The following is a 20,658-nucleotide window of genomic DNA, read 5'->3' on the forward strand; positions in this document are numbered from 1 at the left end:
TCCTCCGAGATGGAATAGACTTAGCTTGTGCTTTGAGGATCGCTCCCTTGAGGAGCAACCCCTCATTCTGAACTCTCTTCCCCTGGGGTTGTGGTCCCTTAGGGCCTCACTGATGAGCCTCCTGAACTTGTCAAAGTTGGCTTTCCTGAAGTCAAGGACTTCAGTGTTGATGACTGACTTGCCAGCTTTATGGTGTATGGTGAAGGTGATCAGCTCGTGGTCGCTGTCACCCAGCTTCCCATCGATCACTAGGTCACTGATTAGGTCATCCCCAGTAGCCAGTACCAATCTGATAAAATGAAAACTGCTAATAAAAATGTTCTTTTAAACAAAACACCATTCTACTATAAATACTTGCATTTACACTCTCCTAGAGCACGTGGGCATAAGATCACTTTTTTTTTTAGAAAAAAGTATCTGAAACAGTTTGATTTACAGGAATATTTAGCATCATATACAGTCTAGTTCACACTCCAAGTTGATATATTGTATATCAGCTATATATTAGATTATTCAAATATGTTTGGACTGAAGTGTTAAAAATACATATGGGGCTTGGATCTCTATCTATGGAAGGTAACGTAAAATAAAGTCTAGATTAGAGTTTAGCCTAGAGCAAGCTTGTAGATCTGTATCACCCTGCAATGGTAACATTTAGTCTGGAAAGTTCTGGATCCTGATCCAAACCTGTAGGTGTACTTTTTAGGACCAAACCAACAGCCCCTAATTTGGAGGAAGCTGAGATCTGAATCAAGATATAAATTTTGTACTTTGGGTCTGGCTCAATTTTGACAGGTTTGTCAAGCAAGGGGGAAGGTCAGTGAATTTTACAAGTCAGAACAAGAACATATGTTATTTTCTCATGTTACATATTATGTGTTTTGAAGTTATGAGCACATCAGACCTTATTATTTAGTGCACAGCACAAGAGTTTGGACCTGATCCAACTCCTGTTGTTGTCAATGTATTTCCTTCCATCGTTTTCCAAGGAAGTTGAATCTGGCACTTAAAAGTGAAGTCCTTGATTTTAAAATAAGGTATATTCAAGACCTTGTTTTATATGTTTATGCTATTTTTCTTTTGTGTATCATTTAGGAAGATATTTTCCTCTTCCTTCCAGGAGTAACACAGTGAACTGAATCTGTTCAATCTCTGAATGGTTACTTTAGAAATATTATAGTATTCTTGCTTAACTTTAGGCACTACTGACCTGCACACTGGAGCCTGTATATTATGCTAGGATCCCAGGTTTCAGAGAGTTTGAAGAGGTACCTCTTGGCCGAATAGCCTGGGCGAATCTGTCGCTCAATCTGGTTATCCGGTTTGTTCAGGAAATGGAGGTATGGCTGACAAGCTGTCCCTCTGCGATCCTTCTGTAGTGATAACATGCAGGGCAAGACATGAGTTGCTTTAATTTTTATATCTTCCTGAGGCTGATGAGTTGGAGTCAACAGATTCTAATCAAAACTCGAAAACTCCCCTGAAGATGCCTGAAGGCATAGTAGAACAGGCATCTCAAGTCAGTAGATTACATGGGGAAATCTTATTGTGGTGAATTTAAAGCAGTCAGGAGGCAGGGAGTGGGAGAAAATCTGGAAATCACTGCCTTCCTACCCCCCAAATCTTGCAACAAAACTATTCAGAACAGTTTTTGCTAGTTAAAATTGAATAGGCTTAAAAGAATCTGTCCAACAAATAAGTGTTGCTCACTGGGCACATCTACATAGGATGCTAACTGTGTTGTAGCCTAATAACACTGTGCAATAGTGTCTCACAGCATGAACATTGCTAATACGCAGTTGCACAGTGTTATTAGGCTACTGTGCAGTAGTGTCACAAAAAAATGTTTGCCAAGACTACTGTGCAGTAAATCTGGTTACTGTGCATTTATTTAGTACTTGGTTATACAAGTACTAAATTAAATGTGCAGTAACCACTCCACATTATTGAATGAGTAGACCCACCCCTTGGAAATGGGTAAACTAATCCTGATTTTTTATATTCATAGATAGATTCCTGTTGATTTCACAGATAGCAGGACCAGGCTTCGGATTTTTTTTTTCAAATCTCTCACTAGCTACTGGAGGAAAAAAGATTGCATCAAATACAAGAGAAACAAAAAGGACCTGAACCTTAACCCAGGTGCTCAACCAAACTCAAGCTTTGATGGTATTTTGAAACTTGAAAAAATGTAACTAACTTTTTAGTCCTTTCTAATTTTAGCACTCCTTTCTACTGCTTGATTTTCTCTGAGGCTATGTCAGTATGCATAATGTAGCATAGTATAGAGCTACCTGAGCTGGCTCTAAATGAACCAGCTGAGCTACTGAAAGAGCCCAGCCACTCTGGAGCTGTGCCTGGACATATTTATCCTGCTGAGAAGAATAATTTACCCTGAAAGCCTTAGGCTAATGCAGTTAGAGCCTTTTCAGTACCCAAACTGGCTCATTTAGAGTTAGCTTGGGTATCTCTGTACTGAGCTGTGTATACATACCCTTATGATGGAAGCATAACTGCCACACTGTAATATACTGTAAGAAATGCAGTTATTCACATATTTCCAATTTACACAAACTTACAAACTACCTGAAACTTCAGGAGAAAAGTTTGTTTTCACGGAACTTCCAACCCAACTTATATTTGTTTGTATTTATTGGGACATCTAATGCTACAGGGAGTCATGCATGGGTTTGAATGAATGAGAAATTTGGTCTTATGGTATTTCAGTTATTAGAAAGTGGAAATACTAAGAGGAGAGTCTAACTTAGATTATTTTAGCCCAATAAATGGCTTTCCGAGCAGAAAAAAGACCATTAAAACCTTAAATGCAAGTACAAAGCTATTTCGGCTTGTTGAGTTCACTTAAAGACCCCAACATTTTGTTTTATTCGGCTTCCTGTAGAAACAGTCACAGCTGCATTCCCTTTTAAAGGTGATTAATCAGGTAGCTTGTCCTTTCTCCCTTCTACCATAATGCAAAGCTTACAGAGAAACTTCAGTGACTCTAACCTAAAAAATATGTAAGAAAAAGCACATGTAGCCACTGCCATGAATATCATTTATGTAACCCCTTCACTGGACTTCAAGAACCATTTTGCAAAAATCAAATCTGGTTAAGTCAAAATGAAAGGGTATTTAAAAATACTCTTGTTAATTAAAGTCCCTATGTGGCATTTAGATTAAATATAATGAAACTATTGTTTACTATCAAATAGATACTGATTGTTTAAAACATCTCCATATATGCAGGCCAGACATAATACTGAGCTGTCCTGTCATTTGCAAAATCCATGTTTAATCTTTAACTCCATTTCTGTTTTTCTAGAAAAAATGCCATAATCCCAAAGTTGCTAAACTTACGTTCTCACTGACATCCTGTCACACTTTTAGCTTCTCTCATTCTTGTTTTCCTGATCTCCTACTACTGTATTTCCTTTTTCACAGACCGCCTCTTTTTTACCTTGTATTCTACCACTGTGAATGGTAGAATACACCTTTGGCCTTTTTCCCCCTGCTTTCTTTCCCCTCCCTTCCCTACTTTACCTTTTGTCTTTCTAATTTCTACCTATTTACATTTTCATTGACATCCTGCTACACTTTTTAGCTTCTTTCATTTCTTGGAGTCTCAGAACAGCATTTATTTCTTGGAGTCTCCCTATGCCTGAAGAAGGGTGACTGCACCCAAAAGCTTGCTAAGAACTGTTTTCCCAACTACTCAGTTGGTCTAACAAAAGATATCACATCTACCCAAAGAACCTTGCCTGCCTATAATCCCTAAATCTATTTTAAGACAGAGGGATTTGGCTTCAGTGTGTTATAGTTCCGTGTCGTGAGGTTGTCAAATATCATGGTGTCAAAATACCGCAGTCCAATATCACATTAGGATGCTGCAGCAACCCTGAAAACAATTTTGTGATCTCTTTATGACTTATGAGCACAAAGTACCTGAGGAGGTGCCATGCTTAGTCTCTGATTAGTGATTAGGCAGGGAAGATGCTCTTCCTTTGTCTACCTTAATCACTCTGACAAGCTAAGAAGCACCACCATGAGCCCTATTGTTCTTCCTGAGGTGGAAAGATCTGGTTACTCCACATCACACTAGGAAGGAGTGCAAAGTGTAAGAACTGAAAATGGGAGCAGCTCTGCAATAGCAGCTCTGTAGCAGATAGTCATCTCATAATATAAACACTAAGGATTAAATTCTGGTCCTTTGAAGTCAATGGCAAAAATTGAATAATTAAGAAGGAATTGTAAACAAAACAAAAAGTAGCATTATGACCCTTCATAAATCTATGGATACCTTGACTACTGTGCCAATTTTGGTCCCTACACCTCAAAAAGAATATAGAAGAAATAGAAAATGTACAAAGTAGGGCAACAAAGATGATCAGAGCACCCACATGAAGACAGCCTAAGGAGGTTAGGACTTTTAGCTTAGAAAAGAGAAGCTTGAGGGAGGACATGATAGAGGTTTACAAAATATGAAACAGTTCATTAAAAGTAAATAAGCATTCATTATTTATTCTCTCTTGCGATACTAGAACTAAGGGACATATAATGAAACTATTAGCTTATAGGTTTAAAATGACAAAAGGAAGTTTTTTTCATACAGCATGTAATTAAATTGTAAAACTCATTGCCACAAAATGTGGAGACTGGTAGCTTCACCCATCTCAAAAGCAGATGAGACCAATTCTTAGAGGGAAAGTCTATCTATATATATTGAATATGGTAGATAGAGGTGCAACCTCTGGATCAGAATTGCCTCAACTTCTGAATTCTGGACATGCACTTTTCACTCTCTCCCTCAGCATCCATTCCCTACCGCTGTATGAGACAGGATACCAGCTGGATGTAGCAGTGGTCTTTTCTAATATGCTTATGTTCTCTTCTTTGGGCTTCAACAAAGCTGGGATTCTATTTATATTGATATTTTAGAATAAATGATTTAATTGATTTATCATTCATTTTAAGGTAAATTAAATGGAAGTTAGGGATCTTAGTTTAAGGTATAAACGTGGATACCATAACAATTAGCACATTAAAATACCTATGTACATAGCTATCAATTTAGCAGTCAGAGGGCACATCTACAGATGCTATTAATGCACTATGAACCTACTGCACAGTAAAATAAGGCATGGTAAGCTTTCCCCTGCAGCTTGTCTACACATGGGCCTGTTGGGAGCAAACCAGAGATGTTCAGTGCAGGGCTACTCCTGCTTTGTTCTGCCCCCCTACAGCAGCCAGGGGGAGCTCGATGCCAGCCCTGAGCTGGTGGGGGGCACCAGGGTCAGGCGCAGGCTCCAGAGGGTGGGGGGAGATGTCCCACTTCCAGGGCAGTTTCCTCCCAGCCCGTACCCTGATTGACTGATTAGGGCACAGGGCTGGGAAACTGTCCTCCCCCCAGCAGCTGTTCCAAGCCCTGTGCTCTGATCGTAGGATGGTTACAAAGAGGATGGAGCTAGACTGTTCTCAGTAGTGGCAGATGACAGAACAAGGAGCAATGGTCTCAAGTTGCAGGAAGGGAGGTTTAGTTTGGATATTAGGAAAATCTCTCACTAGGAGGGTGGAATGGGCTACCTAGAGAGACTGTGGAATCTCTGTTCTTGAAGGTTTTTAAGGCCCAGATCAACAAAGCCCTGGCTGGAATGATCTAGCTGGAGACGGTCCTGCTTTGAGAAGGGGGTTGGAATAGATTACCTCCTGAGGTCCCTTCCAACCCCAATTGTCTATGATTCTATGAAAATAATAAGCAAGTAAATATAGTTCTTTGTAATATGCTCAGAGGAAAGGTGAAAATATGGAGGAGAAAAGGGGGAATATGTTAATGAATGAATGAAAACACAGATATTTGGTGAGATGAGAACACAACATACTATTGCTTTCCTAGGCATAGTCATTGCAATTTAACTAGAGTATATCAGAAACTCCACTTTCCTTCAAAGCCCTGCTTTAGGCTGAAAGGCTTTTTTTTTTTTTGGAAAGCTAGGATGGCATAACTTTGGCCATGAACTCAGCATAGCCTTGGGTCCCCAGGTACTCCTGAACTGCAAAGAAGCAATCCGTCAGTTTTGAGACACTATAAACACTGTGATAGAAGCTGAAAAAGGAGATATCCACAACTAAGACCTCTGTCCTTCTCTCTTTTGAAGGCAATGGTTAAACTCCCATTGACTTCAGAGGGCAAGATTGGCTTTTAATTTAGAAGAACTGGGAAATCTAAGAGTGTGATAGTAAAACATGCTAGTTAGTCAAAGTTGATAGTTGACTTCATTTCTTCATTTTCACTTTACCAAGTTATTGGCACATAGAGTGGTCTGTTAAGAAAACTGCCAAATGCTTCATATAATTGTAGGCAGGTTGAGACCTGTCTGTTCTTTGGCACCATAGCTAGTTCCAACGTGTAATCACTCTGTTCCTAGGTCCTTGTGCACACACTTCTCCTAAAGACTGCTTGTGCAGGCATTTCTGCTACCAATAGTAATGAAGCCAGGAAAAGGAACAGCATCACTTTTTTTTTTCTTCTTCTGTAGGTTACTTCCACTAGTGCCATAGCAATGAAGTTTGGCACCCAGAGCAAAGCCTGCAGTGGCAGCCCGCCCCTGCCCTGTGCACAGATCTGTGGGGCAGATGCCCCCCCCCATGCTTGCCTGGGAGCGCACAGTGGCAGGAGCCACCCCCTGCTGTCCCCACAGCCCCCCAGTGAGCCACTCATGGCTCTGTCCCATGCCCTACCCCAACTGGGCAGTGCCTGTTGGCACCCCTTCACTTTGACGCCCAGGGCGGTCACCCTGCTCACCACCTCTTGCTACTGCACTGCTTCCACTCCTACTTAAACTTGAGGTTTTATTATTATTATGAAGTTGTCACAAGAATTCTTCATGTGCTTCTGGCCCTTTAGAGGTCCTCCTCATATTCCTTCCTGTATTATGTATCAGCTACTAATGCTGCTTTCCAACTGTATTTTTGTAGAGGCATGGTTTTTGAACAAAGAGAATAACAGGCCTTCCTTTGAGGCCCCTCAGTGCTGTGTCCTTCAATGCCACCCCTAAATTGCACAGAAGGATTGATGTAAAGTTACATGAGGAACTCCCTTCCTCAGAGAAACAGAGCATAGGACCTCCGCGCTATCAGTGTCCTTTGCTCGCCTGGTGAGCAAAAGCTCTCATGCAGGTCTCCTAGGTTGAGCATTAAACACAAGTTGCTGGCTATCTGTACCTTTCATATTCCTCTTCAAGTCAGAGCAGAAAACACTTTATATTGTTGGAGGGTCACAACTGAACATTTTTCACTAATAGAATGTTGCTATAGCTGAGGATGGCACAAAGAGTTAATCACAGCCCAATTTTCTGGAGTCTCCTGCGGCCACATGATTTGTGAGTGCCTGAGCATACCCCTGCTCAATTCTAATTTTTTGTGTCAGTACATGATTTTGTGTGCTTGGTCACAGCAGTATTCATTTTCTGCTCTTTTAATCTTTGATGGATGTTGCACCTGGTTTCACTGATGTGGCTCATGTCACAGTAGGCAGTGATTTCCTATAAGATGTTTTGTCTTGACTGTAGAGGTGTGGAGTCAGTATGGGATGGCCAATATTTATTAATGGCATCCCAGGGCTTTGTAAAGAGAAAGCTGTATCATAGACTATTAGAATCAATTTAATCTATTCCAAAATGCCAGATGCATTAGGTAACAGCAACCTAGAGTGTACCGATGTTTTCCTCATTAGTTCAGAGTCATTTAGAAGCTTTACTGAGGGTTATTTCACTTTTTTATCCCTAAAAGATATCTTCACTCAGTCATACACGAGGGATCTGGATTATGGCTGATCTTCTCACATTAATGCTACTACTGAAGTAGTGTTTATACACAGGGCCATAATCGGAAGCGAACAAAATGTTCATTTCTTAATATGAATGGATTAAATTTCCTGGGAATTTTCTAAATATCTAATGGGGCTTATCAGTATCTTGTATCTAAGGCTACGCTTTCATACTATATGCAAAGCAGTAGGATTAATGTTTTGACTGTAATTTTGGGGCTTGGGATCACAAGGGTTTTGAAAGTTCTTTATAGAGAATACTTTATATCTGAGATAATTTTAAGCAGACAAATTGCTTCAGATTCTTTAAATCATCACTCTTGCTATGTATTCTGTGGTCTGTTAAGTATAGCAGAGTTGCAAGATTTGAGGTTTCTCCTCAGCTTTTATCTACTAAAGTTATTAAGCAATGGCATGTGTCTTATGGTTTTTTGTGTTGTGTGTACAATGCACATGACAGTTTTATAAATAATTGTGCAATAAGACTATAAGCTTTTGGGTGTATTTTCATTGTGTTTGTACAGCTCGCAATAGAATGAAGATGATGCCTCTAGATGCTAATGTAATCTAAATAGTTAATAAGCGGGATTTATTAAAAATAAACTGTAGACATCCATGAAACAACTACTGGAGCTTCTAATATTTTTGCAAAATATAATTAATAATGATTTGTCACTTTTTTCCTCACCAGTGTACTTGTAGTTAAGTAAGTATGAATGGCTGTATACATTTGTTGTATAATTATAGTAGTTATCAACTAAAACAGCATGTAATAGAGGACTGGATGGCAATCAAGACACTAGCAAATGGGATCTAAAATGTTTTACCTGTAGGTTGCTGTTTCAAATCATGATTAGATTAATAATTACTGGGAGTTTCCATACACTGATGGTTGTTCAGGTATGTGTGTGTGAAATAAACTGGTGATCTTGGTCCAGTTCCTCCTAGGAGCTGACTTGCATGATTAGTGACAGACACAGAGTGGCCATGCTCTAAATGGGAGTAAGCTCTACACTACTTTTTCCAAAGTTGTCCTTCATGTCCCATGGGTTTCGTGGATATTTTGATATGCTGAGAATAATTTCAAGTTTATTTTTTAAACAACAACAACAGAAGTTTTAGGTTCATTACAAACTCAGCCATGCAGATCTGAGCTGGTTACATGGCTGAAAGGTTAGTGATAGTGACTTTTTCTGGCCATGGCTGTTCCCACCACAACTACCTTGAATTGCCCATTGCAGTCCACAGAGTGAGTGGCCAAGGGTTCTCCAGGGGGAGCTCCTGGGCTGGTGCAGAGTTGGAGACTGGGCCGGTTGGGCTGTCATGAAGGATACTAAAACTTCTGTGAGCTCCCTTTTGCTTCTTTCACTTAACTGCACGTGAGCTCCAATCATAAGGCAGGGGGAAGATTGCTTTTTTTCTGGTTAAGACACTGAATCAGGAATCAGGAAGTCTAGCTGTAATACTCAACTCTGCCAGTGACTCCTCATGTGTCCTTGAGTTAGTCACTTCCTCTTTCCATACCTCAATTCCTCATCTCTGGAAATGGAATAATCCTGGAATCATAGGGCTGTGGGGAATATCAAGGGACATCAAGCTCAACCCCCTGAACAGATTCAGGATTGGCTGTTCTTCAGCTTTCTTAGGTAGGTGGCCATCTGGCCTCTTCTTGACAAGCTTCAGTGAAGGAAATTCTACAACTTCCCTAAGCAATTATATTCCCTGTCTGCCACCCATTATTGTTTTTTTTTTCTACTTATCCTGTACTAAGCTCTTTGGAAGAAGAACAGTATGTGTGTATAGTGACTAGCACAAAGAAGCCCTGATCTTTTTCAGGCTTCTACATGCCATTTAAATAATAATAAACTCTAAACTCAGAGAATAAATAATAATTCTCTAAACTCAGAATATGAAGGATGACATAAAGATCCTGGCCCTTCATGCATGTGCCCTCAGTACCCCTATATATACAAACAGTGTCAGTTTGTAAGATGCCCAAGGACTCTTCTCATTCTTCTTTTCCAAAGCTGAAAGCCTATCCTCACACTTACAGTTGATTGTTTGACAACAGTGTTGAGGCATACTACTAGTAAGGGAAGGGAGTTTGCACTACTGGGGTGCGTCCAGATGAGCACTCGTGTGTTTCCCCAGGGACAAACAGTAGTGGCACATAATGTGCCACTACTACTTGTTCCTGGGGAATGCCTGTGCATGCATACTCTGGCATGTGGCAAGTTACCCCAAATGAAGTAAAGGAGGCAGTACCTGGGCTCGCCCCAACAGCTTTATCTGGAGTCCTGGGGGCCTCCCAGGGCTCTGGCAGTGGTGATCTATAGGGCTGTGCGAAATGGCATCATTCTGTTTCAATGGAACAGCATTTCATTTCAAATTTTGTTTCGATTCGAAACTGCTGTTCTGTTTTGTTTCATCGAAATGGTTTCATTGTTTCGACGCTGTTTCAACATTTTGCCCATAGGCTATAATGGGGAAGCTCAAAATAGCCTAAAACGTAGTCATTTCTGGCCTGATTTGGGTGAAACTTGCAAAAAATGGTAGCTTCTTCTGAGGGCATGAAGACTGCCAAGTTTCAAGGAGATAGGTGCAGGGGTTTCAGGGAAACGGCACTTCAGCGTCTTGAAAGAAAAAATTCATGTCATGTGTACGTGTTAAGCCACAGTGGGGTCAAAACTGCAGGTCTGCTAGCCTCTGCTGAGGCCACGAAGCCTGCCAGCTTTGAAGGAGACAGATGTGGGGCTTCTGGCTTCTGGGGCCCTGCACCTCTGGCTGCTGATGGGCAAAACCCGCTACATGGCTGCTTGTGGGACTGTATCTGTCTTGAGGCACAGGGGGGTGAAAACTGAAGGCCTGCTAGGCCCTGCTGTGGCCACAAAGTCTGCCAGCTGTCAAGGAGATCGGTGCAGGGGGAGTCTGGGTTCTGCGGCCCTGGACCTCTAGCTGCTGACAGGCAAAACTCATGACATGGGTGGGTGACACTCTGCGTGTGTTAAGGTGCGCCCTCACTCAACTGACACCAACGCAGAAAGCAGGGCAGTTCAAAAAATGTTGCCTTTTATGCAGTTTTTCCAGCCCACCCCCAGAGCACTGGGATTGGAAGGGACCTCAGGAAAGGATGACAGTCACTGGCCAGCTACACAGTCAATAATGAGAGCACTCCTTCCCCCACCCCCTCCTTACTTTAGTTTCTGTTTCCCTGCAGGCAAGCCCAGCTTGAGCTTCGAAACTTGAAACGTTTTGAAATTTTTGAAATGTTTTGACTTGCTTCATTTCATTTCAAGGCTATTTCAAAGCTCTCTGTTTCACTTCAATTTCACTGGTTCAAGCTTGAAACAAGTTGAAACAGCATCAAAATGAAACTGCTGGTGAAATTTCACACAGCCCTAGTGATCCAGTGATGCAGAGCCTGGCCAGCAGCTGGAATGTAGTTCTGGATGGCCAGGCTTTGGTTTTGGGTGGTGCATGCTGCCACCATGTGTGCCATCCCACTTTTTTCTGCCGCAAGTTTTTCTGACACTGGGATCTCCTGATCAAAAATCTTGCAGTGCTGCAAATTAGCAGTGTGGCAAATGCCTGCATGTGCTGCATGTACAGTTTGCAGTGCCACAGATGGGTCTGCAGTGCTGCAAACCACAGGTGTGCACTTGTCTGGATGTGCCCCAGATGGCTAAGATATACTTGTATGGTGGATAAGCAGAAGGTTTCAAAGTTTCCAGTGCTATGTATTTGCTACTTCTCTGTGGGCAAGAAATTTGTGTTATTAGAAACACAATTTATTGTAAAAATGAAAGAAAACAAAATAAATCTGTGAAAAAGTAGAGGCTGGGGGGAAAAGGGCTCATGTGAAGGACTTGTGAATATGGGATCCAAACCACGTATTGTGACAATGCCTGAGGCTCTATGAAGATGGTTTATCTGAAGTGTTTTATTTCTCAGTTAAGTGTCATATTCTGCCTTCTGAGACAAATTTTCAAGAATTAATTGTTTTTCAAAGCTTGATTTTCAAAAGTACTGGAAACCAGCATGTGCCATTGACTTTAGCTGGTAATGTGACTGTTCAGCACTTCTGAACATCAGGCCTGAATGGGACCTGTATAGTAACAGATGTGACAGCTGGATCTTTTGTGGTTGTCACTGCACTCCTGGCATGGAGAGACATAGACTATTGATCTATTATATGGATGCTGAATTTGTAACATATTGGGCTTGATCTTCAACTGTACCAAAGCAGCATCCAATGCAGCAGAAATGAAGTATTTGGTAGCAGATAGAAAGTGTGTAGGAGGCTGTACAAAGTGGTGTCTCTGCTCATTCCTTCACACCATCCCTCACTCTAAGTTCATCCTCCCAGAATCTATTCAGCAAGTTTTCATCCATACCTTATGTACTTGTCTCTACAGATGTACTCCTAAAGCGTTACCTGCAGAAAATAAACATGTTTGCCACTTAGTGAACTGAAAACTTTGGTGTATCAAGACACTGAATCAAACCTTTGGCTCCACTTTGCCCTTTTTTGCATTGCTCCAGAGCTACAGGGAGTTGGCCTCCTGATGATTTCCTCCTGATGTTCTCTCCAGTGCACAGGAGTTGCCAGGAGCTATAGAGCCTGGATAGAAGTTCTATGTCCATGCAGGCCTTCTCCTCCAAGTTTAAAGAGGATTAGCCTAGTAAAGAGGACATGACTAGGAAGTCCCTTCACTCCAGTAGTCCTCAGGTACTGGAATAGCCTCCTGAGGCTACAGATAACCACATGAAACCTACAGTGACCTCAGACAGTTCTAAGTCATGTCAGGGGCTGAACCAGCCTCTGACTAGCCTCAGGATCAGGGAACCACAAAGGTGGAATAGTCAGACTTAAACACAGTTCTCTTTGCTGCACTGGATACTGCTCTGGTATAGCTGGCAATCAAGTTCACTATGGATCAACTCAGCATCCATAGAATAGATCCATGATCCACAACTCCCCATGCCAGGAAAGCAATGACTGGATTGTGACTAATCCAGGAGCCAAAGGGCAGAGCCGAGGAGGAAAAGCTTCCCCTCCTTAACTACATATACCTTGGAAACCTGCCTATACACAACCATGGAGGCTGCTCCAATGAGCTGTAATTACATTGGAGCAGACTCGATTAATCGAATTACATTGGAGTATGCTTGAATGAGCTGGTCGAATGACATTAGTTCAAGTGCCCCCGCAGCCATTTTGAAGTACAGGGATGCTGATACATGAGACATTGTGTCACTTTAATTAAAGTGGATGTTGGAGCAGCTCTAATTAAAGCACTTCCCCCCCAGAGCATGTGTAAAAGTGGTGCTAGTTGCATAATTGAGGCCTCTGTATAAATCATTCAGTTTCCAATATTTAGCATTATACCAGAATACATGGAAAGCACATACTCAACCACTTGGTTTGGCTTTTAAAATGTTTGGTCAGGTCTGACTTCTCTTCCAAGGAAAATATAAGTGGTATTTATATCTTCATCAGAGAGCATGAAAATATACATTGGACTATGATCTCTGCTATCTGATCTTCATCTTCACTTATTAATAAGCTGTGTCGTGAACAAAGTACGGTAATAAAGCAGGTGGGTGTTAAATTTGAAAACCTTGTCCATACATACAGCAATACATATTGCTGTATACTTAGAATTTGTGCTATGAAAAATTTTATTTCCACAAGTTTGGGATGAGCTCACTACTTCATGAGCAGTGGAGTCTAGAGTGAGTTACATATGTTTTCCCAGACAGGTGGTAGTAGCAACTACATGGTGCATTGTAGCACTCCGGCACTCTGTGTTTTTTTTATTGCCAGCAACTTGAAGTGTTTGTTCTCTTAAAAACATCTGTCTGTTTTTAACTCTTGAAGTAGCCTGTGTCAGTTACTACAACATAGAAATGTGTCATTGGCATGGGTATACCTTAGTGGTGTTTATTAATAAGATTATAAAAAGTTGAAATATACCATATCTTGGGAAATATGAATTTATGTAATGTGGGATGAGAATGGCTAAGCTGATGCTTTCTTTTCCAGTTCAAAGATGAAAAATGCCATCACTTTAGCATGGCACTGGAGTATTTTTTCTACAGAATATTAATAGTGGACATTTGCTCCTTGCTGGGGCTCTTAGACACCAACTTCCTGGATGAAATCCTGACTTCACTGAAATCAATGACAAAAACCTATTGATTTAATGGAACCAGGATTTCACTCTAGGCTGGCTTTAGGGAAAAGCCTGCCTCCTGTCCTGAGTTACAGATGTATGCAGTAGTTGACCCTCTATGATTTGCCCAGGCAGACCTCAGGAACACTTCAGCCCCATTTAATCCTCAAAACATGCACAAGTAAAATTATAAACCAATAGTTACATACATTAGTGATAGTTTAAGGGGAAGTGCAAAAGAATAAGATAGGAATGTTGCTTGTAATATTGCCTGAATACAGAACCTGGTTTAATTCTAAAGGCAGCTTTGTTTACTTCAGCCAAAAAACAGCAGTTACCAATTCATTACCAGGACTCCTGGAGTCTAGAAGAACAGAATTAACTTTTTAAGGGACCTCATATAACTGAAGCTCTGGGAGTGAAAGCATCATCTTTTATTCTCTTACCTGGTTGCCTCCATATGCCAAGATAGCTCTAGTCAGATCTTGGAGAGTGTGCAATTCTATATGTAGTTTCTTTCTTCTGTGCCTGTGGCCTTGTGGGCCCTTCCTCCCTCCTCTCTGTTTCCATGAGGGTTCAGCCAGATCTTCAGAATAGAGCACCAGTGCACCTGTTCTCGTGCTATAGGTTTTTGGAAGATACAGACTCCAACCTTCCTTCATGACACTCCTGTCAGTCAGTGATTTGCTAACATGGCGATAACTTTCACGAGCCTTCCAGTTCAAATAATCCTAGCAAAAATAAAAAAAAATAAAAATGTAGGATGGACTCTGGAAGGGGGGAAAAATCACATATCTGGAGTTTAGAGTTTGTGGTATACCAAATATGCAGGAAATTCTTCTTTGCTTACTGGCTTTCACTGCTGTGGCTGTATCTGATGTCATCAGAAAATGTATCAAATGTAGCTTTGTCTTCTGTACCTAAGAATTACTGCACTGCACAGCTAGGTTCTGAACTAATTACATTCTCAAATAATCCACTGATGTCAGGAAATTCTCCTGAAAACTGAGTGTTCACACTGAGCCAAACCTTGAATGGCTTACAAAGGTTTTACTGAATTCTTACTCAGACAGAACTTTCTTTGATTTCATTGAGAATGCTCACTGGCTTCTCAATTCCTTTATGGGGATTTAAGAATGAGGCTCAGAGTCTTTCTTGATTCAGGTTAAAGGAGGTTCCCCTTCAGAAAAGTGTGGGGACATTTTAGGATATTTATCTTTAGGCTAGCAGATCTATTGGGCTGTAGATTATGCTCAAATGTTGGAAAACCTCACTTAGGACTGCTCAGACGGGAATCGACAAACACACTGCCAAATGTCCTGGATGAACTGTTAAGACCTTTCCATCTCTAACTTTTTGATTCACCACAAGACATTTTTCTTAGTGTTTATACAATGTAAATAATGAAAGTGACAGTACAGTACAGGTTTATGTGGGTTCTGTATGTGCGAATTCGCTCTTATGCAATGACCATTTTAATACCAAAAATTCATTATATGCGAGGTAAATTCACTCTTATGCGATCAGTGTGGTGGAAGCCTGCAGTCAGCTGCTTTGTGCGGTGCATTGTGGGAGTGATGCGCACCAAAAATATAGTCTTCTGTGTGGATCTGTGCTCCTTGCTCATTGTCTGTGACACATGTTTCTGTAGTTGCCATCCCCATTATGATAGTGCCCTGCGCTTGTGTGTACTATGTGCTGTTGGTGAGTACCAAAATTATCTTGTAAAAGTGGTAGAAGTGGGTCTGGGGGTCAGTACAGTCGAGGTCTTGGAACATATTCCTATTTGTTACATTGTAAAGTGGGTTCCCTTTATGCGAATTTGCGTTATGTGCTGTTTTCCAGGAATGTATGTGCAGCATAAAGCGAGGGAAACTTGTATGTAGTGTACTGAGAAAAGTAACAGGTGTCTGATGATAAATTATGAAGCCTAAATTTTATTTATAAACTAATGGTGTTGCAATGTGAAAGGTACTTGTTTGTTTCTTTCCTTCTTTCCTTTCTTCTTGGCACATCTGCACATATATTAATGAGATTTTCCTAATGCACATTAAATTTAGTACCTCCAATGTGAGGGCATCTATACACGAGTATGGAGACTGCTCCGACACAATGGAATTCCAGTGTGTCTGAGCACACTTGATTAATTAAGTCTGCTGGAGCATGGTACTTACCATGGCAGTGGGGGCACTTTAACTAAAGGTCCCCCCAAAAATGTCTTCCTCTCTGTTACTGCAAGTAAGTCTTTACTGGTGGAATAGTAAAGCAAGAGTTAGTTCCCTATACATACTGTAGTAACTAGGCTAGGGACAGAAATTATACATAAACTGGCATAATCTGTAACACAACAGAAGTTCAGAGCATGTAAACCACTTTCAAAATGGCTGAAACCTGTTTAAGATAAACCTGGATGGATACAGTATCAGACTTAACTGATTTAGGTTAAATCGGTTTATTGAACTGCTGTCCCAGATCCCCTCCAGATTCAAGTTAACTCACAGTCCCCCAGCATGCTTTGCACGTCCCTGCTGCCCCCATAGGGTGGGTGGACTAGCCTTGGCCCATACTATCTGCTCCAGCTGAGCAGGAAGGCATGCTCTGGCCTGAGCCATTGCAGGCATGTGGCTGGATTTCCAGAATCAAAAGTGAATGTCTGTTCACTTGATTTCTGGTTCAATCTACACAGCTTAGATTAATCTGTGAAGATTGAATTGATTCAGCATCAGGTTTTTGACTACCTGTACTTAGCCTAGACAATGATCTAATTTGGGGATTTTTTCAAGAATGGGTATCTCTCTTAAAAATATCCATTGGCTGCATGGCAATGCAGACCGGCATTACAGAACAAAAATTATGGCCATCTTCTCTGGAGGAATGTGTGAATGTTGTGAACACTGGATGTGTTTAAGTCAGCAGGCCTGGATGATCTTCATCCAAGAGTACTGAAGGAATTGGCCAGTGTCATAGCAGAGCCACTGGCACAGCTGTTTGAGCACTCTTGGTGCTTAGGTCAGGTCCCAGAGGACTGAAAAAGGACCAATGTGGTCATTATTTTCAAGAAGGGGAGGAAGGAGGATCTGGGTAACTATAGACTGGTTAGTCTCACCTCTATCCTTGGAAAAACCTTTGAAAAAATTATTAAGGATTACATTTGTGGGAGTCCAGCAGGAAAAACAATGCTGAAGGGCAACCAGCACAGATTCATAGCAGGTAGATTCTGCCTTACTAACCTTGTTTCTTTTTATGACCAGGTCACAAAATGCTTAGATGCAGGAATCGAGGTAGATGTCATCTACTTGGATTTTAAGAAGGCCTTTGATATGATATCTAATCCTATTCTCACAGATAAACTGAGCAGCTGTGACATAGATGATTACACAGTTAGGTGCGTGGCAAATTGGCTTAGGGGTCACACCCAGAGAGTGGTGGTGGATGGGTCAGTATTGACCTAGAAAGATGTGGGCAGTGGAGTCCCACAAGGCTCAGTCCTTGGACCAGTGCTGTTCAATGTCTTCATCAGTGACTTGGATGAGGGCGTGGAAAGCACTCTGTCCACATTCACAGATGATACCAAATTATGGGATAAAGTTAACACACTAGAGGGTAGGAAGTAAATCTAGGTGCATCTGGACTGGTTGGAAAAGTGGGTGAAACAGAATAGGATACAGTTCAACAAGGACAAGTGCAAGGTGCTGCACCTAGGGAGAAGGAATCACCAGCATGCTTACAGGCTGTGGGAGGACCTGCTGAGCAGCATGGCAGTGGAAAGGGATCTTGGAGTCATTGTTGACACCAAGATGAACATAAGTCATCAGTGTGACAAAGCAATCAGTAAAGCTAGCCGCACTTTATCATGCATTAGCAGGTGCATGACAAACAGGTCCAGGGAGGTGATACTTCCCCTCTATGCAGTTGCAGTTGGAGTCAGGCCGCAGCTGAAGCGCCTCCCTGAGCTCCCTGCCCTGCACGAGCTACCCCTGCCCTTGCCCTCCTGGCTCCTGCACTAAGTGCAGCCCTGGGGCAGCCCGTGCCTCACCATGTCTCAGGCCACAGTTGGAGTACTGCATTCAGTCTTGGGTGCCACACTTAAAGAGGGATATGGACAACGTCAAGACGGTTCAGAGGAAGGCCACTCATATGGTTAGGGGCCTGCAGGCAAAGCCCTATGAGGAGAGATGGAGGGCCCTGGCTCTCTTCAGCCTTTGCAAGAGAAAGCTGAGAGGTGATCTTGTGGCCACCTGCAAATTCATAAGGAAGGTAGGGTAGAGCAAGGAACAGGAGATGCTCTGTTTACCAGGGCATCCCTTGGAGTAACTAGAAACAGTGGCCACAAACTGACAGAGAGCAGATTTAGGTTAGACATCAGGAAGAACTTCTTTACAGTAAGAGTTGCCAGAATCTGAAATGGGCTTCCAAGGGAGGTGGTGCTCTCCCCCACTTTGGGGGTCTTTAAGAGGAGGCTAGACATGCACCTGGTTGGGATCTTCTGACCCCAGCGCTCTTTCCTGCCCAGGGCAGGGGGTAGGACTTGATGATCTGTAAGGTCCCTTGTGGCCCAAACATCTTTAAATATCCAGGAAATCTATGCTTTTCATTCTGAGATACTTCCCCGAGCATTCCGATCCTGCTGTGATGGATGCCCTTGAAAGCACAGGTAAGTTAGATAACAGGCTCAAGACTTCTATCCCTTAGCCTGCCACATATGGAAAACACTGATTTATCAGCAGTCACAGGTCATTCAGGGAGACCTGGAACACAACCATGTAGCCATTTATCCAGGAAAAACTCTGACTGGGGTAAAGCAAGGGTTTCCAAATTCTTCTCATAAGAACTGCATTCACATGATATTGTTGATGTAAAGCTACAGTTCCTTGCTTTGGCTCCAACTACAAACATTTTCATCAGTCAGTAATTACACTGAACACTTTACTGAAAGAATAAGAGTTCTTGATTTCCGTGGATTGTACAATAGCAATTTGAAATAGCAAGATCAAGTTATTTTATGCAAATAGTCTTATATAAATCACAGATAAGGTAATTTAATCAGACTCTATTCCGAGTCTCTCTGGTCCCAACTCTGCTGTCAAAAAAAAATGAACTGGTATAACTTAAAAGGGAGTTTGGGACAAATTTTGAGCCCCATCATACAGGTAGAAATCTAGAGTAACTCCACTCTACCATGTGAGATCAGAATATAGCCCCCACTCTTTAAAAATAATTATCCAGTTGCAGTGGGTCATGCCCAATTAATTCTGAAGTCCTGGAGCTATTTTGTTCACTACTACTGAAATATATAGGCTTCCCATTACAAAAAGAGTGGTGCTCCTTATTAGCCTGTCTAAGCGCTCCTCATTGCTCTGGAATTGGTTTGGAATGTGCTATTTGTATATGCTACATAAAATATTATCTCAAATCAGTGTAGAAAAATTCAGCAATTATGATTTAAGCTCACAACTGCTCCATGCAGATGCCAGAACTGTGTATACCCAGGAAACAACTCTTCTAAGAACTAAGAAACAAAGAAAATGAACAATAAGTATTTCCCATCCAGAATCTATTTCCTTGTTGGATTCGTTACAGAACCAAGAATCCTGGTTCAAGATTCTCCACTTTTAATTACAGCACACATATGCCTCTTCTATTATTAAGACAAATTTAATTTTAACTACTAATGAGCTCCTGAAAACAAAGGTGACTGAACAGTTACTTTTATAACAGTTAAAATGACAGAACAGAAAACGACTGTGCTGTAGAATCCTTAATAGTTTGTTTGCCACATATCTGTAACTGTGACTCACCTCTGGTTCAAAATGCACCTCCAGTTTCTCCTGGGTTTTTTTGACCACCTGCCCAATACCACGGCTTAACAGCGAGAGATTAGGCATTTTTTGTTTGTGACTGAGCAACTTCAGTGACCTATCATCTTGCCTCTAAAACTGTAAATTTGTTTTTAGAGCAGTCAACCAGACAGTTTTGTAGACATGATCTTTGTTATGAAATATACTAAATCATAAATCAGCTCCTTATCAATGCACAACTCCAAATAGCAGAAGAGCTGGGTTAGGGTCCTGGAGTCCTGAATCTCCTTCACGGTTTGTAGTGGAAACAGTTACTTTTTCTCCTGCTTGTCCTGCGCACTTGTTCCTTCTGTTCTGGTTGCTTTGCAACATCTACTGATATGTGAAACACCACCATCCTTTTTACTGTGATCAGAGGTTGTTTCTCTGTTACTATGGCAGCAAAGGAAAGTTGCTTAAACCAGCAAGAGGGAGATAGTGTGTGAGAGAGCAGAGATTCAAAGGGCCAGGCTCAGGTTTCATTATTTGTTAACCCAGTCTGACAGAGACAGACTGGTTAGTGCTGGAAGGGACCATTACCTGGGACATTTTATATAATACTCATCACTCACATATTTGTGTGCGTGTCCATGTACAACTCCGCTAACTTCATTTTTGTGGTTTTCAGCTTTTTATTTATATAATGATGTAATGTTAGAATAGGAAAAAATTCACCTCTACATTAAGCCATAAAAGAGGGAGGGACCTGTAATGTGAAAATTTGTTCTCTAGACTAGTGCCTATACTTGTGATCTGTCTGCTTCTTCTGTGTGTACACACACAAATTCTTAAATTCTTTGTCCTTCATTCTGGTGCAGGT

General features: G+C 41.5%; 1 protein-coding gene across 5 annotated transcripts in view; it reads right to left on the reverse strand.

Moving 5' to 3' along the window:
• The window catches only part of KIAA2012 (KIAA2012 ortholog), a 126,098-nt gene extending 105,894 nt beyond the window's left edge, over window positions 1-20,204 (reverse strand). For all 5 annotated transcript variants that reach the window (XM_019523504.1, XM_019523503.1, XM_019523502.1 and 2 more), the window contains exons 1-3: window positions 19,800-20,204; window positions 14,448-14,732; window positions 1,211-1,373 (exon numbers count right to left, since the gene is read on the reverse strand). In XM_019523504.1, the coding sequence (XP_019379049.1) occupies window positions 1,211-1,373; window positions 14,448-14,732; window positions 19,800-19,886 (535 nt within the window). In that variant the 5' untranslated portion in view covers window positions 19,887-20,204. The remainder of the gene's footprint in view (window positions 1-1,210; window positions 1,374-14,447; window positions 14,733-19,799) is intronic.
• Between the last annotated feature and the right edge of the window lie 454 nt (window positions 20,205-20,658).

This window comes from Gavialis gangeticus, unplaced genomic scaffold, assembly GCF_001723915.1.
Source record: "Gavialis gangeticus isolate Ggan-Ray unplaced genomic scaffold, GavGan_comp1, whole genome shotgun sequence".
NCBI lineage: Eukaryota > Metazoa > Chordata > Crocodylia > Gavialidae > Gavialis > Gavialis gangeticus.